General features: G+C 38.4%; 1 protein-coding gene across 2 annotated transcripts in view; it reads right to left on the bottom strand.

Moving 5' to 3' along the window:
* olfm2a (olfactomedin 2a) overlaps positions 1-27,346 on the bottom strand; it is a 97,197-nt gene that overhangs the window by 30,914 nt on the left and 38,937 nt on the right. The window contains exon 1 of one of the 2 annotated variants that reach the window (XM_073838171.1): positions 10,220-10,650. The exons of the other annotated variant lie outside the window; for it this stretch is intronic. Coding sequence (XP_073694272.1) covers positions 10,220-10,363 — 144 coding nt within the window. The 5' untranslated portion in view covers positions 10,364-10,650. Of the gene's footprint in view, positions 1-10,219; positions 10,651-27,346 lie in introns of those variants that run through there. 2 annotated transcript variants of the gene reach the window in all.

Raw genomic sequence — 27,346 nt, 5'->3', positions numbered from 1 at the left:
TGGATATATAGATATGGATATCTATGGATAGTTCTGCAAGACGGGCTTTGGTTCTACTAGCGATTTGATTGGAGACCAACAGCCAATCACAATTGACCTTTAATTTTCCGATGGGTTGATTTTGTGGCACACTTGTAACGCTGTTGCAAGTTGTGCGAGCGGGTGTGTCGAGTTGAGCGCGCACAGAATTAAGAGGTTGAGAGAGAGGGGGACTTGACAGGAGCGCAGAGAATACGTTTGTGAGAGAGCACCTGAGTAAACTGCGTGAGAGGGGTTATTATTGCACGTTAATATGGATAATAGCAAATACATTTATTGAGCACGGAATCGTTTTTTCTTTGCTCAAACGAAATTTTTTTTTTGCGATTTGTTAATTTCTGTTCAAAATATAATGTAATGTGCTTGCAAAATATAGTTCTCTGTGCTCAAAACTTACAATTACTCGCTCAGGATTAAGGCACACATATAACGCTATAGAAATGGAGGGGGGGTAAATTATCAGGGAATTTTTACTCTGGAAGTGAACTAATCTTTTAAAGGTGCACTCAGTCATTTTTTCATCATTTCAAAAGTTGTACACAAGGAAATGAATAGTAGTTTAGAAAATGTACACTTATGAGATAATGCCAGTCATATCTATAGAATATTAAAAGTTGTTTTTTTATTTTACATTAAGCAGGTCTCCTGAAGGGGCCGGCCATTGAATCACATGACTCACGTACACTTCTATTATTGGATGCAGTCACTTGTGGAATAAATTAATCATGGCTGACAGCAATTATGCGGCTGATAGCTCTTCAAGTGTAGTCTGAAATATTGTAATTACAAGTTTCGTGCACATGAATGAGTGTGCAAGGTCCTATTTACGGGTGGGAAACTCTGAATTCTAGATGATACTCGAGTTGCAAGGGTTGTGACATTAGTGGTGGCATTCCAATTTGAAACATGGTGAAAACACTGATTAATAATATACATAATATCACACAATATATCATATAATCTATTTATACTGTACATCAGTTAGTGGAAAGCAAGTCTGTATAAAATGTATAATTGTGCTAGTTTCATTTTACATGCTGTATTTCACTCAAAGTGTGGTGTATGGAACAACTGATAGACAAGACCACATATATGTGACCCTGGACCAAAAAAACAGTCTTAAGTAGCACGGGTATATTTGTAGCAGTAGCCAAAAAATACACTGTATGGGTCAAAATTATCGATTTTTCGGGCATCATTAGACTATAAAGTAAAAATCATGTTTCATGAGATATTTGGTGAATTTCCCTCCATAAATATATCAAAACTTAATTTCTGATTAATAATATGCATTGCTAAGAACTTCATTTGGACAAGTTAAAGGCTATTTTCTCAATATTTGGATTTTTTGCACCCTCTGATTCCAGATTTTTAAAATGTTGTATCTTGGCCAGATATTGTCCTATCCTAACAACACTTATATCAATGGAAAGCTTATTTATTTATGACCCTTAAGGCTGGTTTTGTGGTCCAAGGGTCACATATGTATACTGTCAGTGTCAAAAATTATCTTCATAATTTTGCATTCAGATAGTTGGGTTAATTTTTCACAATAAAATCTTGTTTAGGCTACTTCAGTGATGTTTCTAACTTGAATGTGTAACATCACAATAACCAGTGTGCAACTCTGAGGTACAAGTTTCTCAGGTGCACTTAAAGGCAGCATTACAGCTTTGGCATTCGATAATTCTTTTGGTGATTTTTGTAACAAACTAAATTGTCTGCGTAAAACGCAAGCACAACATCCATCAGTCATGTCACTATAGTTATATGAATGAATAATGCATTTCTATGGACAAAAAAACAGAGAATCCTTTATATTGAACACTTCTTTTGCGTAAACAGACAGAGCAAAAGTAGTGCAATAATTTTGACTAAAATATACATTTGCAAGTTTAAATGGATAGTTCACCCAAAATTCTGTCATGAATTACTCACCCTCATGTTGTTCCAAACCCGTAAGACCATTCTTCTTCAAAACACAAATTATGATATTTTTGATGAAATCCGAGAGCTTTCTGACCCTGCATAAACAGCTATACAAATTACACATTCAAGGCCTAAAAAGGTACTAAGGACATAGTTCATGAAGCTACAAGAATACCTTTTGTGTGCAAAGAAAACAAAAATAACCACTTTATTCAACAATTTCTTCTCTTCCGTGTCAGTCTCTGCCACACGTTCATGAACTCATGCTGACTTTAGAACTGGCGTTCTTGAGTGTGTGATTTGCATTGCTGTCTATGCAAGGTCAAAAAGCTCTTGGATTTTATCCAAAATATCTTAAAAATGTTTGTTCCAAAGATGAACAATGGTCTCACGGGTTTGGAACGTCATTAGGGCGAGTTATTAATGACAGAATTTTAATTTCTGCTTTAGAATGGTATGCAATTTGTTTTTGATTTAGAATTGGATTTTGGATTGTTTCATCTGCTTAATCAAATAAATATTCAACAAAGTAATAAATAACCGATTATTAACTAACCATTAGTTGAGGCCAACACTGTCACATTTTGCTGAATTTTTAGTTGAGAGAAAGATGGAAGGCTTGTTGTACCTGGTCAGAACACTATGTGAGAGACCAAATTTGTTTTGAGCTCTGAGCCATTACAAGGATAAGAGCAGCATTGAAAGCAAGGACTGATGGGAGATCAGAAATCAATTTGGCACATTTCACTCAATAGGGATGACATCATAGATGAATGGTGTCCTAGGCACCACAGAGGAATAATCGGCAAGTTGAAAGCCTAAATTGATATCCCGCAGGTCCAAGCTCACTTTACCAACACCTCCTTTGTATTCCAACACAAAAAATGTCAAGTGAAAGGCATGGAAAAGAGCACACTGATAGCTTCCAGAACAACAGACCAAAGGAGGATAGAACCTGGTGTGAGGGCAATAGATAACAAGATGCTGCAGCTAGTGTTGTGTGAACAGGAGTGAAAGAAAACAGAGAATGAGAGAGAAAGAATGACAGCGCCGAGTGAAAGCAGAGAGCTGCTGAGGGGGAAGATGCCGAGGTCTAATTTCAGACCCAGAAGGGCAGTTTCTTACTCAGCCGAACTGCTGCCAAAGCCTGACACCAGCTCCATTACGTGCCCATCCCTCATCGTGAGCCCCACACACTGCTCGACCTTTACCAGCCCCGATCCCGCAGTCTGATCTTCAGCCCCGGCTTGGTTGGAAACCGTCACACACATCCCACACACTCCCGACTGAGGAAAAGCCACCCAGGTATCGACGTCCAATTGCGAAAACGGAAGGGGATCAATAGACTTTAAGAACAGGAAGTTCAAGTCACCTACTCTCTCTGGGCTCACTCAACGTTGCCACTTCTGCTCGTGATCTCCAGCTGGCCTTTACTTTGAGGCCGCCATTAACACATTACGGAAAAGATTAACCAATTACAGTGGCACGCTTCGGCCCCAGAGACTTCTGTGGGTTTGAACCTTGGGCGTTTTTCATTAGACCGATCTCTGAGCTCGGCACTGTAGTCTGGGCATAAATGAGATCGTAAATCTGTAGGCTCCATTTCATGAAAGTGACAGGAAGTCTATTACAACTTTCATAAGAAGTGTGTGGGAGATGGCCACGAGTTGTTTTCTGCAGAAAGGCCTTTATTGGTGCTCTGTGAACCCGGGTTTCCACAGTAACGGGGAGAGAGAAAATTGCCTTATTTTTCTCCTTAGATGTCCTTCAGTGTGTTTTTGTTTTTCTGACCTTTTTTTTACCATTCTCTCTCTTTGTCTCTCTTTTTCATCAACATGATGCTTTGGAGTGGAGCTTTTTATGATTACGTATTACCCTGAAGTCCAACATTGGCATTTGTCTCCACTCTAAACATGGATGCGAGCGTCTGCCATGGCTCAGAGCGCTGCTTCTGTCATAACATACTTCCATAACACTCATGAACAACTTTAAATATCCAGCATCCTTGTAAGGCACAGATGCCGATGCATATGAACATGAATGTTCTGCTTGCACACGGTTGCCAGTGTTATCTAGCTAAGCTCTAAGACACAAAAATAGAGCAGCATAAAACCGGCGAATGAGATATTACTCTGTTTGCCCTCTGAGAGCATTTAGATGCTCAATTTCCTACAGGCGCTCTTAAAGATTGCCCGGCTTCTGCCAGTGAAAATAAAGGATTCAGCTAGCAATTTTGAGCGTGGTATTGATAATGTGACTGAAAAGTTGGAAGAGCTTCCACTCCAGTAAGATCCTGCTTCCTCATATCTGCAAAGATGCCAGTCAAGGGACTGACGGGGTTCTTGTATCAACATGAATTACAGTTTCTTAACTACAGGAGGAGGCTAATTTTTCATTGCACTGTCCCAGCATCAATTTTTCTGGCATACCCGAGATGGACCTCACTGCAGAAAACAAGATCCAGGGGGGAAAGGTCGGATTCAGATCCAACTCATCTCACCTTGCATGTCCCTAAACCTGCCCATCTCCACCCCCTGATTCCTAAACCTACCCATCTCCACCCAACCCCTGGATGTGGATGTAACCTCACCCCTGGATCTTGTGTACTGCAGTGAGGGACTCCTGGGCATCCCTCCACCTCCCTATCTCCACCTCTTTTTCTGATATATAGGTTCGAGCCTCCATTGAGGACAGCAATCCTAGTTTGTTTGCCATTAACAATCAGGACTGGATGGGCAGTCTGACTTGTGAAACATTTATGTGAAGGATGCTCACAGTCCCTCTTATCAGACATCAAGAGTAGGTTCCTGTTAGTCAGCACCTTTCTGAGGTGGAACTATGATGTATGTATTACATTGAGAAAGCTATGTGATGTTGGTATTTGCATTCATGCAAATGGCAATAAGCCAATCACCTGATCTGTAAATACATAGTGACTCTGGGGCTGCCCAGAGTTACTATGTATTGCCCAGTGTTTGGTCATGCCAGCACTGATTGGCTGATTCACCACAATAACAAACACAGTCCCAAAACATTCACTAGCAGATATCCTGAGCTGTGACTCAGAGGCAGTAGACTGGAAAAAAATAAACATTTTTAAGGCCCATTATATGCTTTTAAGAGCGTTCCAAATCAAAACTGTGCACTGGCCAAACACTGACTCCTATTAAAGCTGCATTACGTAACTTTTGTTTGGTTAAAAATAATCCAAAATCAATTATTGAGCAAGTACATAACCAGTGTTCAAAATTATCCCCTTACTTTAGCCTAATTCACAATGGTAAGCTTAAAATAATGTTTTCTAATTTGAGTGGTTTGGGTCATTTGTCTTTGCGTCATTATGTCATTACGTCACGTCCGTATACATAAAGGAGGAGTAGGCTAGTAGGCTATACAGTTAAGGTCAAAAGTTTGCATACACCTTGCGGAATCTGAAAAAATTGTTTATTTACCAAAATAAGAGTGATTATACAAAATGTTATTTTTTTATTTAGTACTGACCTGAATGAGATCTTTCAGATAAAAGACATTTACATATAGTCCACAAGAGAAAATAATATTTATAAAATGTATGAATTTATAAAAATTACCCTGTTCAAAAGATTTTGTGTGTGTGTGGTGACAGTTGTTCATGAGTTCCTTGTTTGTCCTGAACAGTTAAACTGCCTGCTGTTTTTCAGAAAAATCCTTCAGGTCCCACAAATTCTTTGGTTTTTAGCATTTTTGTGTATTTTCAACAATGACTGTATGATTTTGAGATCCATCTTTTCACACTGAGGCCAACTGCGGGACTCATATGCAACTATTACAGAAGGTTCAAATGCTCACTGATGCTCCAGAAGGAAAATTATGCATTAAGAGCCAGGGGTGTAAACTTTTGAACAGAATAATGATGTGTACAATTTTTTCTTATTTTGCCTAAATATTATATTTTTTTTATTTAGTGCTGCCCTTCAGAGGCTACAGAAGATACTTGCATGTTTCCCAGAAGACAAAATCAGTTAAATTTGCCCTAATCTTCAAATTCCTCTCAATGCATCGTGTTTCCTTCTGGAGCTTCAGTGAGCATTTGAACCTTCTGTAATAGTTTCATAGGAGTCCCTTAGTTGTCCTCAGTGTGAAAAGATGGATCTCAAAATCCGAATTATCCACACTGGTGCATTGACTGACAGCCCACACATACACCTCGAAACATTAAATTCCGTGATGAGGAGCCGTGCCGCTGCACAACCCACATAAAGATACTTCTGCAAATAACTGCAATTGCAGGTTTCAAACAGAGATAGACATAGAAGCAAAACTTACGTAATGCAGCTTTAAAATAAATATATATGCTTGTGAATCTAAATAAAGAAATAAATAAAATACATCTAATTTTGAATTACCGCAAATGGAGAAACATGCTTTCCACAGTCAGATGGTGTAGCAAAAGCATCCACCAACATGGGCAACACTTTGACCTTTTGTATCAGCTCAGATAGAGTAAATAAACCTGAAGACTAAGGTGAGTCTGATTAGATGTCCCTTCTAAGGCTGTAAATCTCAGCATTGCCATTTGTATGTGTGTGTGGTGGTGACAGCGGCCAAAGTGGTTCAACCTCACTTTTCTCTTTTAGAGAAATCCCTGGTGGGCAGCAACAGCTGAGCAGAGCTGTGTTTTGGTGCTTTCATAACAGACAGATCTGAGCTGTTTCCAATTCCCACAGAGTCAGTAGTTTAGTCGAATGGTGTTTCCGGTGCTTATTTATGCATATCGGTTTCCATGACGTTTCTTTAATATTTCGGTCCCAAGAAAATGAGAAACAGCGGCTGATATCAGCCACATGGGCATGTGGCTTTGTTAAGCGCTTGTGTTCATTACACATTTGTTGCAAATTGTCCTACGGCTTCTCACTCGCCTCTCATTTATTTCTCATAATCGAGGAGACAGTTAGTGTCAGACTCACCCTTGAACCAGCAATATTTGCCACACACATTCGCCTACACACGGACATTTAACAAAATCATTACCCAGCAATCTTTGCGGTATTGAGACGTTCCTGTATACTTGCTTCTATGCTATCCATATGTAAAGGTAGTTTTCTTACCCACATACGTTTTTCCTCCTAATAAGTGAAGTGTAACTTAAATTATAAGTCATTTGTAGATTAACTTCCTAAAAATATATATATTTGTCGTGCTTTCAACAGTTTTGAGTATCTTACCCCCAAGCCATCCTAGGTGTATATGACTTTTTTCTTTCAGACGAATTCGAGTTATATTAAAAAAAAATGTCCTGGCTCTTCTAATCTTTATGATGGCAGTGAATGGCTGTTGAGATTTTGAAGCCCATCCATCCATGGATGCACTTTAAGGCATTTTAATAAAGGCCTTCTGAAGTGAAGCAATGCATTTTGTGTAAGAAAAATATCCATATTCAATTTTAAAACCATAATTAGCTTCCGCTAACTGACGAACATGCATTCACACGAGAGAGTGACATTTCAGCAAATGATGTAGGTGTACAAAATGAGAATTTGTAAAGAAAAATGTCTGAGGATTTCGCTATAAGCTTACGTTACATCATCCACTGGAGCGCCACTCTCTCGTCATTGTGCATACAACAGATTATGGCTTAAATCTTACAGATTAAGTCTTATATATCTAGAATAGCTTGAGTGTAAGTGAATAAAAAAAAATCATTTTCGGTTGAACTATCCCTTTAATATCAGCTTCATGTATAACTAGTGGCGTAAATTTGGGGTCAGACTACCTGTTTGAATATTGGGATAAAATCAGAGTAGGGCAGAAGAACCAGTAGGGATGTTTGGGAAAAGTGGAAAATATGAAAAGGCATTTAAAATTCAGTTTGGTATCATTAGTAGTGTAGTAATTGCACACTTCAGTGTAGTGTAGTGATGATCTTTACACGTGACAAGTTCACATGAGTTAGCAGCTGAGCTGAGAAGGCCAAAAAAGAGCAAGTGAAGTGTAGTGTGATTGTTGCTCAGAGCTGATGGAATACGGCACACTTAACGTGTAGCAGTGACATGACGGTAGGCTGGACAATCATGTGGGTCCAAGATGATCAGAGCAGCATGGAAGACAAGTTGCTCTGAAAAGAAGAAAGGACTTCCCTGCAGCCTCCTACGAGTCCATCAGTCACTGTGCTTCACGGACCACACCTCCATTCTGCAGCTCATTTCACATGATCATCACCTCATCTCAAGAACAGAGGGATGCATCTCTCTTTCTGACTGAGAGCAAGCTGCTTTTGAGATTAGATTTTGAGTCTTTACAAAGCCAGATCGCTTTGGATGGGTTCACACTTATCACAGAGAATAAATTAGTCCCCGGCATGAGAGTAACATCTGTCTAATGCCTCAAATCTAAAAACACGAAGGGGCCTTCGCTTCAGGGAAGATCGGGGAAGATTGTTTTTTTACGTATGCTAATTTCCCCTTGGTTTTTCCTTGAGGTGAAGTGAAGCAATGTTTTAAAGTGATTGCTTGAAATGAGATACGGGGGAGTTCACAAATGCTAATGTGTTTTGGGTAATGATGACTACCGATAGCGGAGCCTCGACGGGTGCCACTTTAGCTAAATAAATAAGTGTCCTGAACAATTTTGGCTCATTTTTTCAGTAGTTTCCTCTTGGCAGCTATTTGATATAGGCATTATCAAATTTCCGGAGCTTGCACCTAACCTGAGCTATAGATTTGTGTGGCATTCAGCAACTTTGAATGCTGGCTTGACAGAGCAAGGTTGGAACGTTTCACAGAATTGCAGTTCAGTAAATTCCTCATCCTGTTATTCTGATTCAATTTAAAGTTACACTCATTTATTGAAAGGGAGCCAATTCTGAATTTCCTGCTTGGCTTCCTCTCATTTACCCACATGCCAAGCTTAACTCCTAAAGACTACATTTGGATGTATAATACTCGAAGTTAGATCATATTATGGCTTGATCATTGGGTGCACATGAGCACATGACGAATAATCTGGCTCGATATGAAGCAGTGCATGTGTTTACTGTAGATTTTCTGCAGAATTCCACACAAGGTAAACAGTTTTACAGAAAATGAGCCCGTCTCTACAGGTTCTAGCTTGTGGTGAGTAGTAACAGTCTTCCAAAGGGAGTGTGAACGTGTTAGACAAAGCTGTGATAGACAGTTTCTGCAGACTCCTCTTCTAAGACAGATGGAAATCAGCATAGGCATCCTGACCGACCCAAATGACCCCCACAGCGTTTCCTCTCTCATCCAGATGGAATGTCATCGCTGGCCATAAGCTACGTCGGGTAAAGCTTTTACTGAGGGGCAGATGCTCAGATACTACACCGCGGATACCCCAGGCAGTCTCTCAACATTAATGATCCTGAAAACGTTACAGGGATCACATCTCACTCCATCCACCCTCTTCCACCTACTCGCACCTGGTCCCATTTTTCAATACCCGACATTTGGAAGACAAAAGCATACACACTCACACAGGCAAGGTAATTACTCCGATTCTGGCAGAATTGTGAAGGTTTAAATTTCAGCCAGTTCTTTCTTAACAACCTTTTAAGATATAACAAGGGGCTAAGCTCTCTTTGTTCTTCTCCTTCTGTGTTTTTACTTTAAATGTAATATCTTCGACAGTGCCAAAGGCCCAGGCCTCTCTCCCACATGGCACTTAATTCTGTTAGAGACAGAGACAAAGTGCACAGTTCTTACAAAAAAGTACAGTGGATTTGATTAAAAAAAGAGCATGAGGGGGTGGTAAAAAGAGAAATGTTGCCTCTCTGGAAGAAAGAGTTGGCTCCAATAAAAGTCTAACCTGTCTCGGCACCATCAGCTCCAGCAGACGAGACGCTGCCTCATGAAGACAATCCTGCCTCCCTGTCTCTATTTGACCTGAACATCAGTCATGAGGCACTTAACTCCTCTCCCCTGCCAAGTGAGGATATCCTCGCAGGAGTCATGAATCTCACCGGGTATAACTTCCTCGTCTATCATCTCCCACTGAGAATCACTCACCCACAGCAGCCATCAATTCCTCTGTAACCAACCCCCAAAGCCAGACACGCATTCAATTTACCTGCCTCTCACCCTGGAAATCCCTCTAAAAGCCTGTCTAGCAAATCTCTGAGGATTGTAACCACAGAAGAGTGTAACTGCTCTTTAACACAAAAGGTCCTGACTTATTGGCTTATTCGGATGAGCAAACAGACAAGAAAGCGAGAGATAAACAGACAGGAAGAAGAGTAGATAAGTGGAGGGTTACGCACACTGACGATCCTTTCCGAGGTGCCTGCGCGGGAGATGGTGGTTCCGTTAAGCCCAACCAGCGAGGGCAGCGTCTGGGACATCCAGTTGGTGACCATGGCCATGGTGCTGAGCACCGCGCCAATCTTCAGGAGCGGAACGCTCATGTCGTCCCCCCGGCCGGCCGCCTGGCCCTAGTGCCCCCCCACACTCCCTGGCGCCGGGGTCCAGATGCAGCGCGCAAGAATGGACACAAACCTGATGCGCCCTCCTCCTCCTCCTCCAGCCAAAGGACGGGCAGTTGCACGTGTACACAAGAGTCTCAAAACCAGCTCACATGTACCAGCCGCTCGGATCCGACGGCATCACAACGACGCACGACACACGTTATTCTTCAGCCGAAGAGCGACTGCCAGTGCCTGACTCGCACTCCTCCGCTCCCTCTCCCTCCCTTCTTCTCTCTCTCTCTCTCTCCTCTCGCTCTTTCAAGATGCCGCGCTGCGCATTGGCTGCATCTATCTCTCTCTTTCTCTCCCTTCCTCTTCCCTCCCCTCCCTTGCCTCTCTCCAGCCTTGTTCCACATCCATCCCTCTGTCTTCTTCCTCTCCTTTGGCACCTCTGCGCCTCTTGATCCCTCTCTTTTGTGAACACAAAAAAATCAGAGGCAGGGGAGATGCACACCCCCAGATCTTTGTGCAACAATCAGCTGTTTGAAGCCATCGCCGTTTGAAGGGTTTGTCTTCCCTCACAACCGCACAGAGGCGGCTCACAGCTCGAGCTAAATTGGGATCTCTCTCCACGAGTGTATTGTTTGTATGTGCTTGAAGAAGAGGAGCTGCACTCCTGGAGTGTTTAATGAGGAAGAGGATGAGGCGTTCCAGTCGGCGGCTTTCCCCTGACAGCTCATCAATCACATGTGCGTCTGACACTCCCTTAATCAAAGAGTAATGGGAAATTTGAATGCGAATGGGCACCGAGCTGGTGCTCTGCACTAACCGGAGCTGACTGCAGTCCATCAGCAGCCCAGCCATGCAGGCCACTCTCGCTCTCTCTCCCATCATCCCCAGCCTGAAGCCACTAAGTCACATAATTAAACCGACGAGCCACATGGAGGCTGTTTAACCTTGAGCGATGTACTGTTGGAGAACTGTGTCATTCAAGCCATAAGTAGTCTGTACAATCTCACAGTTCCTCACTCTTTACTTACAAAAAACAACCTGTTCATAATCATAATAAGCTATCTAAATGTTGGTAAATAGTTTGTTTAATCTTCTTACAGACATGTTGAAAGGGACTTGAGACTTGCAGCAGAATAGCAACAGTCAATGAAATGTGACAGTTGCCTAAAACCCTGTGTGGTCTCGACTCACCTGACACATCTGTACGTTTGAATTAACCCAACTCAACACTGCCATCATGTGTTTATATACAAGTACTGCATTTACTAAGAAATTTTGAATGTACTACACTCTTAAAAATAAAGGTTCTTTATTGACATCAATGATTCCATGAAGAACCTTCAACTTTCATGGAACCTTTCAAATGCAGAAAAGATTCTTTATAGTGGAAAAGGTTTCTTTAGATTTTTAAGTGTTCTTCAAAATGGTTCCTTTACCAACTGTTGCCTGAAAGGTTTTTTTGGGGAACCAAAAATGGTTCTTTTATGGCTACACTGCAAAAACACCCATTTGGAGCCTTTATATTTAAGAGTGTATGTGTTCTTTTTTCATGTTAAAATAATTCTGACAGACAGGAGTATTTGGCGAACCTGACTGAAAACCCACTCAAAGTCATGCCTTTTGTAATTCAGTTTGGCACATTAATTATACACCTCACCTTTAAAGTTTGCCTGAGCAGGTGTAATACAGCATAACGTAGATACACGTGTCTTACGCCCTCTGTGGATTATACAGTAATAACTAGTCATAAATGGATTTTTCAGCGGGAAACCATCATTTAGAGATAATAAAATTAAGTTACAATTATTTTTTTCCTAAAAAAAAAAAAGCCATTTTCAAACATGTACCCCAAAATTTTGCATGTCTCCCTTATTTAACACACCTGTTGAGATCATCAGCTCATAAGGAGAGAGATACATAAACTGAACTAAAGAGCTGATGATTTCATTCAGGTTTGTTAAATAAGGGAGACATGCAAAATGTGCAGAGCAGGGGTCCCCCAGGACAAGGATTGAGAACCACTGCTGTATACTATGTGTAGAACAGACAATGTTTTGCAGAATGATCATATAATAAAAATAAATAGGGCTCACAATGTTTTAACCCCTACAATAGCTTTGTATTCGAAAAAGATTGAAATTAATATTTTATATGCTACAATTGACAGTTGCTATTTTGCAATCACTGTCAAATTTCATCAAGACAACTGACCATACATAAAATGTAAACAGCATATGTATAACTATATAACTGGTGGAGCGTTGTGCCAACAAAGCCAAGGTCATGGGTTTGATTTTCACATAATGATCAAATGCAGAGCCTAAATACACTGAGTTGCTTTGGATAAAAGCATCTGCCAAATGCATACATGTAAAAATCAGTAAAATTGATCTGGAACTGTCACAACATGAATCTAACACCTCACCCACAGCTTTCACAAGCTTTCCTATGATGCAAAGAGAGAGCAAGCAACACCGTTTCATTTACATGACCCCAAAAACAATGTCTCTCTGTGTAGGTTTTTAAAGTAGGACGAATCATTTTCACCCACCTGAGTACACTAACCTCCTAAACTGACTAAATTACCACTTCCAACACACTTTTAAGATAGAGACGCTTACAGTTCATCTAAGGTTATTTAGATATGGAAGTAAACCGAGTATCCAAAAACTGTGAGATGCACTTAGCACTTGCTGTATTCTCCAGTGCCACAGTATATTACTCTGGGCCTGCGTTTGATTGCCTCATAAAATGTATCAGAGTGAGAATTGATTTTGGAAACAGAGGACAAACAACCTTCTCATTCTTCTAATCATTAAAGCAAACACAAGATTGTCCTTCTCAGTATCGAATACATTTTACGAGGGCTTTTGTGGTAATGAGGTTTTGCATTATAAATAGCTTGTTCTGTGCTAATGTCCACTAGATGATGCTGTTGTTCAACAGATGGACACTCTCCTACGAACAGGTAGGAGGAAACAAGCTTTTACTCTGACCAGTAAGGATCATGACTTAATCTAAATTAGATAAATGAGATTCACACAGCAGAAAAATACAGTTATCCGTTCTGTTTAGAATGATAAACACATTTCTAAATGCAATGTGTTGCGGTCACAACCGAAATGTGAAAGAGTACATCTTTATTTTTGTCTAGCCCCTAATACAGAATCAGCCAAAATAACTACTATATGCGACCAGCTATAAGGGTCAATTTTTTTAAATTAAGATTTATGTAATGAATGTAATGAAGCTTTCCATTGATGTATGGTTTGTTAGAATGGACAATATTTGGCCGAGATACAACTATTTGAAAATCTGGAATCTGAGGGTGCAAAAAAAAAAAAATACTAAATCTAAATACTGAGAAAATCGCCTTTAAAGTTGTCCAAATGAAGTTTTTAGCAATGCATATTACTAATCAAAAAATATTTTTTGATATATTTACGGTAGGAAATATACAAAATATCTATCTCTACTTAATATCCTAATGATTTTTGGCATAAAAGAAAAATCAATAATTATGACCGATGCAATGTATTGTTGGCTGATGCTACAGATATACCTGTGTTACTTGACTGGTTTTATGATCCAGGGTTACATATTATAATTTTAGCTATAGAAAGATAAGCAAAATATGCTTTTAGTAACCAGGTGTTTTAGTTAGGAAATGTAAATGACAATTTGACAGTCACACCTGTAAATACAGTTTTCAATCTGCGAAACCGCGTTTTGTGCTGCAGTCACGAGCTGCTGTTGAGTTTCTTCCCTTCGTGCCCTGCAGGCCTCTCAGTCTGCTATTTCTGTCCACAGCGTGCACATCCTCATTAATGATCTTACTCATATTCTCTCACACTAACGCAGTCTCGCATAGACACCCGATGCATTCGCACAAGAAGACAAGCACAGAGCACAAGTACACACATACCTGTTCAAACGCAAGCTGCCGTGTTTATCGAGCACTCAGTGCTAAACATTCATTTAAAATTTGATTGTGGTGCTTGCCTTGAGGGCTTCTGGTTTAAAGGGCATTTTTAATCAGTTCGCACAATTTGAATTAACTTCAGCTGCAGAGTGCAGATCCGGCCGTCGGTAGGTGGCAGTAAAGATCTAGAGTTTCCCAAATGGCCTCAGAACCTCTCCAAGGACACCGATTTACTATTCAAGAACCTGTACCATAATAAATGTGTCTGCTCGGCGTGTCCAAGACCACAGTCACTGTCTTGTAAATGCTTTGCTACACCTGCACATGCACAAAGAAATCAGCCACATCAAATATTAAACGCTTTCAGTTTGCAAACACAACAAGCTACACAAGGCATTGTTTTCTACATCAAGCGCCAAAGCTTTTTCTTTTTAAAGGGGTAGTTCATTAAAAATGAATATTAGTCATTATTGACTCACCCACATGTCAAAAGAACTTGTATAGTCTTCATGAGGATGAGTAAATACAGAATTTTTATTTCACCGTGAACTTCCTCTAATCACAGTAGATTTCTCTTCACACAATCACGGTTGTGATGCATCTATATGCAGCTCAGGTCTGTACCGCAGCTGTTGCATACAGATCAGCACGGATAGTAAATGCTTTGTGCTTGTGGGATTCTACAACAAAGACCACGGAGCACGTAACGTCCAACGTCCATCTCACTTTCCCTCTGCCAGCACTTAACTCCTGCCCAAATCGCGCTAAATAATGCAAGCCGTCACCGCCAGTCCTGGATCCTGCAGCGTCACAGCACCCTGAACACATCAAGTCCCATTATGTGTTCTGAGAAATATTAGCGCTGTGATGTAGGCCGGTTACGCATTTATCCATGTGCTACAAACAGACAATGACAGTGCTGAATGAGGGATGACTGAGGCCACTGGCTGGTTAAACTTGTCTTCCTATTTTACGCCAACATTACCTTTCCCATGATAAATATGTCTAAAATGGCAGCATTATTGAGCTGGTGCTCAGCGGGGAACAGGATGTGCTGTGAGATGAAGCACCTTGGTTGCAGAAGAGGTTTTGAGAGCTGATGCTGTAGGGATGCTGGTGTGTAATTTCCTTTTATGAGTGATGGGTGTGAGAAGAAGCCCAAAGCTAAAGTGTGTAGTTTTTTTTATGTTAAAATACTCCTATCCTATCCCAGGTTAATGTACAGAGTCAACTATAAGTAATTCAGTTTCCTCCCTCATATATTGGTTATATCTGTTTGATATATGTGTATAAGGTACATAATGACCAGATTCTATCAATGTCTATGTCAAACACTTTTCATTGTCATTTAATTTCAAAGACCACAATAGAAAGTTTTTAACTTCATTGTTAAAAAAAGTCCAAATGATTTAGCTTTTATTGTCTAATAAACTATAAGCAAGCCATTTCTAGGTTAATTTCCCTGATTCCTATGTCTGTTTTAGTACCACCAGGGGCGCCACTCGCAATTTTGGGTCCTATGACAAAATATGAGGTTGGGCCCCCCATACCACACAAAAGCAGATCTCTGGGGGCCCCTAAAGGGCGTGGAATTGTCCTAACTCCCCCCCCCCCCCCCCCCCTTAGCAGTGCCCCTGAGTACCACATTAATAAAAAAGTTGTAATATTTTAAACAAAAAGTCAAAAGAACAAGAATTAAGTTGAAATATTTTGAAAATAAAGTCGAAATTACAAGAAAAAAAAGTCTAAACATTTTAAGGAAAAAAGTCTAAATTACCAGAATAAAATCGAAATATTTTGAGAATAAAGTCAAAATTACGAGAATTAAGTCATAGCAATTACAAGATTAAAGTTATAATATTTATATTGCGCATGCAAATGGCCCGGATTGGGAGCGTTTTAGTGCCACGTTAAAAAAAAAAAAAAAAAAACTAAGATTACAAGAGTAAAATCGTAATATTTTATAAAAAAAAAATAAAGTCAAAATTACAAGAAAAAAAAAAGTCAAAATTATGTGAATAAAGTTGAGATATTTTGAGAAGAAGTCAAAATTATGAGTATAAAGTCAAAATATTTTCAGAATAAAGTCAAAATTAGGAGAAAAGCATCTTAATATTTAAAAAAAGTAAAAATTACGAGAATAAAATCGAAATATTTTGAAAATAAACTTGAAATTAATATATTTTTAGAATAAATCTGAAATTACAAGAATAAAGTGAAAATTAAGAGAAAAAAGTCAAAATATTTTAACAGTAAAGTCAAAATTACGAGAATTAAGTTGTAGCAATTACAAAATTAAAGTTATAATATTTTGAGAGCGCATTGCACTTACAAATGCCCAGATTTGAAGAACCAGGAGAAAATCTGGTGGAAATTTCATTTTATTCTTAAAATATTTTGACAAAATATTTTGGTACTGCTTCTCGTAATTTTGACTTTTTTTTCTTAAAATATTTCAACTTTATTCTCATATTGGTACAAATTTATTCTCGTAATTTTGGACTTTTTTTTCTCAGCATATTTAGACTTTTTTTTTTTTACTTCATTCTCTAAATATTTCAACTTTATTCTCGCAAGTTTTATTTTTTTCTCCTAATATTACAACATATTTTTCTCATATTTTTATTTTTAAAGTGGCACTAAAATGTGGTCGCAGATTCCCAATTTCAATTTTAAAAAGGGAAAAAAAAATAATAATTCTGGGCGACACCTATAGGCTGATGCAGTAATTATTTTCAAGTTAAAAAAAATTCTATACTACAAAACAAATCTATAAATTCTGTATTCTGTCTAGATAAAAATAATATACTAACAACTAAAATTATAATGTGCAGGATGAAAATAGATATTCTATAAAATTTCCAGTTACTGTAAATGTTTTTAGTTTAACTTTAAGCAAGCTTTAGATGACAGCAAAGCAAATCTATAAATGTAGTAACAGGAAAATATGCATAAGAAATAAATATCAAATATCTGCTGATACATCCAACATCAAATCTATACAATAAATTAAAAGTAACAATAATCTGCAATACTGAAAACTGATATGGTGCTGATACACAGTGCATCCATAGCTACCTTACAGTTTTTAATGCAATATCTAATCTAATTAGTAATAGTCTTTCATTTGTCTACTGCAAATGCATGGTCAAGTTAAATGTGTTGCATTGTGAGATACAGCACTCCCCGCAGTGTGCTCTGTAGGATACTGCAAATGCAGGAGGTCATCTAAGTTAACAGAAAATTACCATATTTTGCACATTATACTTGCTATATATACAGAAAAATAATATGATTAGCATGGTAGTGTGCTGTTCCAAATATAGCCGATCATTATTTCTGCAATTTCCCTTGTTGCCACGAGTGGCAGAGAAATAATTTCACCTTTAAGGAGTATAAAAACAGCACTGTTATTTATTTGAGATGTTTTTCCAACCTTACATACATGCATGCAGCAGCTCACACATGCACACAGCGGTTTGGGCAGAACACGACGGCAAATAGAGCCAAGCAGTCTCCTCTCCTCACATCCTTTGCCAATATGGCTCAACGCTGCTGTTGTGAGGGGACACAGAGCCATAGCAATAGCATCCTGGCCTGTGCTATTTCTGACCGGTCCCTCTGTATGCCACGATGAGTCAATGAACACAAAGAGAAAGAAATCTTTAAACCGGAGCAGTGGCATACTAGCCGAATGCCTCGTTGTCTCTCTAGGTGAGAATAAGACTGCTTTGCCTCCCCATTGAGTTAATGATGCTGTGCACATTCATCTCACAACCGATTACAATGATCACCGTTCGCATTTTCCGCGCCTCAATGACCCAATTACACCCACAGCCACGGAGATTAATTCTGTGAATAACATTCCCCGTGAACACTGACTCGACACGCTGACCCTTCCCGCTGATCTGAACTAATCAAACATTCGTTCTGTGGTGGGGAATGAAAAAAAAAAAAACCTCCGTTCTTGTAATTTGACTAATTACTGACAGAAAATTAGGTGTCTTAAGCTTGAGCGAGAGGAAGCTGAGGCCACGAGAAGGCCTGTTAATTGAGGTTACCCCACACAGTTATGCGTGTCGTCTAAATGCCTGTCTGCCCGCTTCTGGGTTTGGCCTTGACGCCGTCTTTGAAAATAATTGGCTTTTCAGTTTGAAGCTGAATGAAAGCTACTCTCCATTTGAGCTGGACTTACTCTCTTTAAATGGCGCTATATTTTAAAGTGAAAGTAGACCTTTAACCTGTAAACGGTTGAAAGTTAACATCACGGTGACAGCATGTTGAGACTTTCCAAGCTAGTCACAGCTCACTAAAACATGGTGGGATTGTATTGCATTGACAGCAGGTTGATCCTCTTGGTACTCTAAACCAGGTTTAAGAAAGTCTCTGTAAATAATTCCAGCATTATAAATAAACAGTGTTACTAACAGCATTGCTTTTTTCAGTAACGAGTAATCAAACAAATTACAACGCCGTTAGCGTTACTATAACGCCATTGCCTTTCTCTTTTGAGGTAAATTCTGGCTTATTCCTCTCAGTGCATCTTCTTCCAGAAACAAAAATTAGCCGAGATGAATTTGATAAATGTTCACAATTGTTTATGGAGGCGATGTGGGTGTTTACCTACATGTCTGCGAATCTTACGTGGATGTTTAAAATCGTTTATGAAATGTTTAAAAAAGTAGAGCCGCTCGTTGGCATGAATACATTAGAGATGAGTTCAGACGGGGGAAAAACGGAGCTCACATTGGTATCTGTTACGAACTCTGCCCGTGTTCTTCCGTCCGCTCACCACCAGAGGTCGCCTGCTCATTACATTGACTTTCACACTGGACTACACTTCCCATCTCCCATTGCACTTTCACCTGTAACCAATCACCAACCGTATAAATACGAGGTCATCACAATCATTCTGGGCCGAGTATTGTTATAGCGTTTATCACTCTCCAAGCGATAGCTACTTTACGGAGCCACTCATTGCATTCCCTAGTTTAGTTAATCTTGTTCAAAGTCTTGTTTCTTAGTCTAGTCTTTCGTGTATTGGATTCCCTGCCTGGTTTTCTCGTCTAGTCTAGTCTGCAGCCTGCCCTGGAATTTACGCCTGTTTGGATTACTCTTCGTCTTGCCGTTTTGGACTCTGTTCGCCCCTCGAACGATCTTTGGACTGTCTATTCGGATACCCCTTTTGCCTTGCCCACTTGGATTATGTTTGCTGCCGATCGACCCTCGCCCATCCCTGGATTACTCTCATGTCTTGCACGTACTATACCTGTTTGCCGATGGTTGACCCTGCCTGTGTTTGATCTTGACTAAGTTTTCTAATAAAGCTTGCATATGGATCCGCTCACCTCACGCTCTCGTTTCTGTGTAACAGTATCATATGGATTACTTTATCAGAGAATATTATTCATTTAAAAGTAGACATTTCAAGCTTTCTATACATATATTTCTAATGTCTGTGAGGCACCTATTCATGGTGATTCAGGTTGTTTTATTTATGTGTTTGGCCGAGAGCAAACCGTGTATTTAATTTATTTTACAAAAGCACATTGTTTTTTGTTATTATGACTATACACAAAATAAAAGTAGATCCTTTGCAGTTTCAAAATGGAGTATTTTTTAGTTCTTTTCACAAAAAACAAGACAGGCGGTCTTCGACCCCAGAGGGTTAGCAGTGTTGCCGTGGGATGTTTTGTCATGTCTGTGGGTTGAAGCAACCCCAATAACCTGATATTTAGCCCCTGCACTGATAAAAATGATTATGTAGTCTAGTAAATATTACAGAAACAAATGTAATTTCTTTATAAAAAAAAGTTAGTTCAGGCACTAATTTAAAAAACAAAGTAAATTCTATAGTGGTACTTAATTTAAGCTTGTAGAAGTTAAAGCGTAAATATAAACCTTATAAAATTAAGTAAAACCTACTCAACGTTTTTGAAACTGGTGTTACCATCATGCTCATGTTGTTACCTTTAGTAACTTGTGATTTTGTTACATCTAGAGTTAATTTTTCTACTTAAAATGACACATTCATGCTCAAATTAACCACAGAATGTTACCGTCATTGTGTATTGTGTGCCAAGTATTGAAGTCTCCTTGTTCGGATGAGTGTCGCTTCACTGATTATGTAGATATGGTGTCTAAATTATATTTATTGTATAATTTACTTAGATGTTAATTAGGTGCTATATTAAGTAAAATCAAAGTATTGCCAAGTGAGCTTTGACTAAGACTTTACTAGCCAAGCTAAAGTTACTTATTTTCTTTGTTAAATTTACTCAATTTGGGTAAGTAGATTTTACTTAATTTTATAAATGAAATTATATATCATTATGTAATATTTTCTTAATTTCTCTTATAAATGTTAAGTTCAGTAGTAAGAAGATTGTACAGAGTAGTAGCAGTAAAATTTATTTAAAATGTGTAATGCAAATTGTTAAGAATTTTAGAAGGTGTCTCTCACAATGTCCTACAGCACCATTAAAATAGTGTAGATTAGTGTGCAATGTTTTATTAATTTACATGATTTATTATTGGGGGCATCCAAGTTATTTGACACATATGTACATTTTAAAAAAAAATAGTAAAACAGTAGTTACTTTCTGTGGTAATTAGGTACTTTTATAGTGATGTAACTCAGTTACTAACTCAGTTACTATTTATTAGAAGTAACTGGTAACTATAACTAATTGCTCATTTAAAGTAACATTCCCAAGAACTAGTGTAATATTACTACCTACAAAGCTTCTTAAATTGTTCTTTTGGGTTCATCTGTGGCTAAATAAGCCAGTTCCAGCTAACCCCTTATATGCTAAAGCTAAAATGAATGGTAACATCGTTAATAACCTGCAATATCCCTGCAGGAGCTATTGCTGAGTTGTTCTTAAGAGTCTTCCTCTCACCAGTGATTTATAAATTCGGGATGAGAGAATGTTTCAAACTAGCAAACTAACCTTTTCACATTTATGCTCCAGTATCTCATTATTCACAAACTGCGCACTGGCGTACAACCTTGTGATAAGGGAACCTGAGATACTACTGAATCCCTGTTGCAAACTAAACACCATATGTACTATTTCTCTGTATTCAAACTGTCTGACTATAAACCATTAGACCGAGGAAAAAGCACTGGAAAGCTATTACCCATATGTAACACGTGGCACCTGTACTAATAAGATTCTGGAAAAGTATTATGGCCCAGCGGGGCTTTTAAGTCAATGCTCATGCTCGATTTTTTCAATTAATCGGTCGAACTAGGCACACGTGCAGCATTAGCCAAGGATTTGTTGCTAATGGGACTTAAAAGGTTCTTTTCAGTAGCTGCGCTTACATGGAACCTAATAATCAGATTATTAGCACAGTTTGAATATAAAAAACACACATCAGTTGTGTATGTCAGCTTCTAGGACAATAATGTAGTGCTTTTAGTGCTAACGGAGGAAAATGTATCTAGTGAGTTATCATCCTGGAAGCTGACATCCACCTCATGACCTGAAATGTTTGCCAGTGGTCTTCCTCTCATTGTTTTATTTATAATGTTGTAGCACAGGTAGGACAATAGCAAGCATATCTAGTGTTAATTCTGTCAGCCATTTTTTAATTTAGTCTTCATCTTAGTCTTTAACTTTAATTCCTTTTCACACAAAGTATGATTTACACATACAGAGTTTTGATAAATAAATGTTCGCACAATTACTTGCAGAATATTATAGAATGGTTTCAAAACAATCTTAAAATCCTGTGCGATTTGAAAACTGATACTTCTGAATGTTGTCGTCACATATACAGCTTCATATGCATGAGTTTTCTAATTCAGTAGGTTTGCTCCGGTGTTGCAGAAATGTATATAGAGGCATGTATTTCCAATGTGCCTGGGTTGGCATTTTCACCAATAAGCACAAATCAATAGAATGTGGACTCATACACATGGTTTATATTACCTCACCTATTGTACCGATTTATTATAGACTTACAGATAGATAATATAAATTAATATCCAAAGACTTATGCTCACTCTCTGTCTCCATTATGAAAACTGGTAAAGCAAACAAAAAATAGGCCTATTGTAAGTAAGTGCATTTATTCAGCAACCACAACTGCAAACAATATACTGTAGTCGAGATCTCATGACAGAACACAGATTGACTGGATGACACTTTCATTTAAGCTGAACATCTCACACAGAGACTGCTAAACTCTAGCTTTCTTGTTTGTTGGTGTTTCCAGATCAAACACTGGGCAGAAAATGTATTTATTTAACAGAGAAAGTCTTATTTGGGGATTTGAACTCTTGATATCTGGCAACCGAACACATGAAAGCTTGCGTAGTAGAGGCATGTACAGCAATCCACAGTAATATTTTCTAACCTTTTTTTGAAATATTTTGGTAAGGTTTTTTTTATTTTAAGTTTAAATACATTTTAGTTTCTTATTTTATTTTCAACATTATTGCATGTTGAAATAGTCACAGTTATTGTTTATTGACCTTTTTTTTCGTCGATTTTTTTAGACTATAAGAAAGACAAGACTAAGGGTATACTTCCACAACAATGATGAACTAAAAATGGAAAGGTTTCACGTACATATGTCAAAACTGTCAAAAAATCCCTGTTCACGCAGATCCACAAAAATTACTAAAACTATGTATTATGCATGCCAGGCCAGTAGTTGATATTAAGTAATATGCATGCATACAATGTCAATGTTTTCACAAATTAGCATTTTTGTAGTTTATACAAAGACAATAACGTGTAATTTTCAAAAACCTGCACTTTAAAATCAGTTTTCAAATGTTTGCGTTTTCAGACCCCCTTTTTTTCTGTGTGTATGTAAATGAATAGCAAAGTGCTTAAAAAGTTCTCTCTTTTTTTGTTGAAAACGGTGTCAGGAAAATGCCCCCCTAAAATGTAATTTGAAAATAAAAACTCTCTATCTAAAATCTCTCTATATTTTCTTAAACAAAAAAGAGGAGACCTCCCTGAGTTTTACAAAATGTCAAGAGTTTAAATTCCCTTATCAAAGTTTTTTTCTGATACATTTTCTACCGGGTGTATTTCTTTATCTTTGCAACCTGGCAACCCTGCACACACGCTCTCTCACACGGTGTTCTCTCTTACACTGTGGAAAAACCACTGATGACCTGAAAACATCAACAAACATTTATTTGATGAACAAATAATTGTGATTATTAGTTTAATTATTATGAAGCATGACTAAAATATGCCCAAGTGAAAATATCTTGATACATCGTCCTTGGTTCAGTAGATCATAATACAATACTATCCTCATGGTCAGTGTTTATACACACCAAGAGGAAAGCAAAAAAGATAATGTTCTCCCGATAATAAACCCTGGGTTATTATTCACAACGGGACCCAAAAAGATACAAATACAGATCAGACTTAAATACTTAAAGGCAAATAAAATGGCTGCTGTTAACAAGCAGAGCAAAAGATGGCATGTAACAATCAAGAGATTGAAGAGAATTTCTTTCTGACCAGTGAACTCAATTTTCTACACCTGCTATTGTGCCGTGACCAACCTTCTGACACGGAAACATTCAGTCTCTTATGCTCAATCTCACTACTTGATTTACCCAAGTAAAATGAGTTTCTGAATCAACATGCTTTTTTTATTACTAGCAATCAATCATAGTCCTAACCCTATCTCCAACCCTACACCTGAAATAAAGGGGCATTTTTGGCTGATAAGGATGAATACTCAAGCTCCTAAAAGCAATCCTAAGCCTAACCATAAAATCTGACTGTTTTTTATGGGAATGTTGATCCAAAAACAGTAAACATGTTGACACATCCAAGTGGGTAAATCACATTAAACTGGCACCCCCCATTGCATTTGCATCTATGTTTTAGCAGATGCTTTTCTTACTGAAGCGGCACACAGTTAAATGAACCAGTAGTGTTATTGGCAATTAGCATGACAGGTAACTGAAATTACACAAAGCTTGTAAGCTCTGTTTAAACCTTCAGATGTGTTATCCACAAAGCAGCTGAAATCCGCAAAGCCTCAGGATCAGATGTTGTACGCAGTAGAAATCCTTGTGCTGAACTTGCTTACACTTGCTGTGCTGGTCCTCACTGGACCAAAGGGTCCCACTGCTATAGAAAACCTCCTATATCAATCCAAAAAACATGGACGAGCTTTACAATCCCTATGACTACCTATAGCTCCTACCGTTATAGAAGAGGTAAAGGCTTATGTTCTGCCAACCTCATTTAATATCCAAAGATCGTCCTCACGACTTGCAATAAAGGCAGCATTGTTTGTTTCCCTTTGAATCTCTTTCCCATCCGTTTCTGCCAAGAACTGCATCCAAACAATACCATAGCCAAGAAACACACCAGAATCCCCGATGTGCCCTTCTAAAGCCATCTCACATATTACGAGCAAGAGCCAGTCACAAAGACAGCTTTTTTGGTTACAGTGTCACAAAAGAATTAGACCCATGTACAGAGCTGTCTGCATTGGAAAACATGCTGTTTGTAATGTCTGATCAAAAGAATAAAAGTATAATACAAAAGTTCCTATCAAGGAAAGTCAGTTCACTCAGCAGCCTCCCAGACTTTGCAACGCCTCCGGCAACTATTTCGGGCATGTAAGACAAACTCCCCAGCTAACATTTCCCGGTAGGGCCAATGTAGGGCTTGAGGTATGGGTCCCAAATGGGTTTCTCCACAAGTTTCATGTCAGCCCTATATGAATTAGATCCAGTCAGATTCTATATGAGACTCATATGGGCCAGTTTACATAAGATAAATAGGTAAATAGGATAAATAAGATAAATACCTCAAACCTGTATCATGCCAACATTGACCCTAGCATGAAACGTTGTCTCAGTCGTATCTGTTTGAATTGGGAAGTGCAGAAAGTTCAAAAACTGCTGGCCAGAATCACTTTTAAGTAATATATTTTAAATCATTAATAAGTCTGGCAGGAACTGTCCCAAAGCATATTTCAGGCTAGTCCCGCCAATATTTGCAATCATAAGTGCAAGTTTTAGGTTACTATGGGAACTGAATATTCTTACGGCTATGCAGCGATGACTTTACCAATTGGCTGTTTAATTTAGAAGACGGGACTTCCATTACTTTAGCGCCTGGAGCCACCATATTACGTTACAGTTACAGTTTTTCCCATTCATACAGCACTTGTCAAAAGTCTGGAAACATTATGATTTTTAAATGTTTTTTATTAAAGTCTTGCATGCTTACCAAGGCTTACCAAGGATCATGTGACACTGAAGACTAGAATACTGATGCTGAAAATTTAGCTTTGCATTACAGGAATAAATTTTATAATATATTACAATAGAAAATTGTATTTTTAAGTTGGTCGCTGGTTCTTTAAAAACATTTAATAATTTTAATCTTTTCAAACTTTTGGCAATACTGTGGCAATACCAGTGCACTGGTGTGTTATATACAGTCTTTGATATTACCTATTGAATGTATACTTGAACATCATTGAGTAAAAGTTGACAAATAAAACAAAATCAGAGGGTAGGCTAAGCTAGCAGGCTAAATGAATAACAGTATCCTAAGTTAACTAAAAAACATAAAGGTTAAGAAGAGTTTAGTTTCACAACAGTTTTTCAATAGTTCTTTCTGGTCCTCATATATGATTGTCTGATATCACTGATATCACTGATATTCTAGTGATATCGGGAAATCCAACCATTTCATCATTTGTATGACTGTGTTTGCAGTATTTCTCACAGTGAGTGTCATAGTGAACTCCAAAATCCACTATAATTTTATAAATAATACTGTTTTTGCCACAGAATCTGGTTTTAAGACTTTTTTTTTCCCGGTGAGAATGTACTTGTTTAGACTTCAAATATGCAGTTTGTTAATAAAAATAATGTCTATTTGAAAATTTGCTCCAAGCTCCAGGGCGTCAGCGTCTCTGATGTATCTATAGTGTAGTCTTATGTAACTTCAATGCTGTATATCAAAGTGCTGCCCTTGTACTTTTGACTGAATTGCCTAGCATCTTTTATGAAAATTGTACTTAGTATTGGGAAATGGTGTGTGTGTGTTCCTGATGGTGATTTTAGTTACATTGTTCCACCCTTAAGATAGCGAAAGGAGACTGTTTTTATGAATGAAACAGCAGTAAAGACTTTTATATTGAAAAAGACTGAAACAGGGTTGTAAATAAGGAACTTATTTGTTACTTTTAACTAGGGATGCACCGATCCGGATCGGCCGATCTTGCTTGCGCGTTTTCTCAGTAAAGCCGGTTCTGTAATCAGCGGTAAATGCCATCAGGTGCGTGATTTCACGTTGAGCCATATATACTACACACAGCCATTGTTTACCGACGAGCTGCGCACATTCACACTGATAATGAACATGGATTTGCGCATCTTGTCAGTAAACAACGGCTGTGTGTAGTATATATGGCTCAACATGAAAAAATCACGCACCTGACGGCATTTACCGCTGATTACAGAACCGGCTTTACTGACAAAACGTGCAAGCGGATCGGCCGATCCGGATCGGTGCATCCCTACTTTTAACACCTTGTAAGATGCAGCGACAAACACAGTGAGCAGCGCTGTCATCAGAAATCACCCTTAACAGATGAAAGGACATTCAAACTAATGTTTTATTGTGAATATTAGATTGAGCTGAAGAATGAATGCTGTATCAGATGCAGGTAATCACACTCGCTCAGTCCACATCTCTCTTATAATACTCACACTCACTTAATACAGTAATACAAAAAGCTTTAAGCAACTCAGCGTTCCTTCATTACTAGTTCTAAAGAAATGTTTTTGAATTAGAAACAGAGGCTTGGGCTGAGCTGTTAAAATGTCAAACTGAGATTTAAATCTGTAGCAGAAGGAAGTAGTTCTGCACAAAAGAGTGTTTTCAAAGACGCACTGTTGTTGTTTCTTATGCATGTACACACTTGTGCCGTCGAACTGTTGTATAAACGCAATATCACACTTGTAGCCATTGGATATGGCTACGATTCAGCCATAGGCATGATGCCACAGGCCTATATTGCTCATATTGAACAGT

Source organism: Garra rufa, chromosome 1 (assembly GCF_049309525.1).
Source record: "Garra rufa chromosome 1, GarRuf1.0, whole genome shotgun sequence".
Lineage (NCBI taxonomy): Eukaryota > Metazoa > Chordata > Actinopteri > Cypriniformes > Cyprinidae > Garra > Garra rufa.
This window is presented reverse-complemented; position numbering and strand designations above follow the sequence as displayed.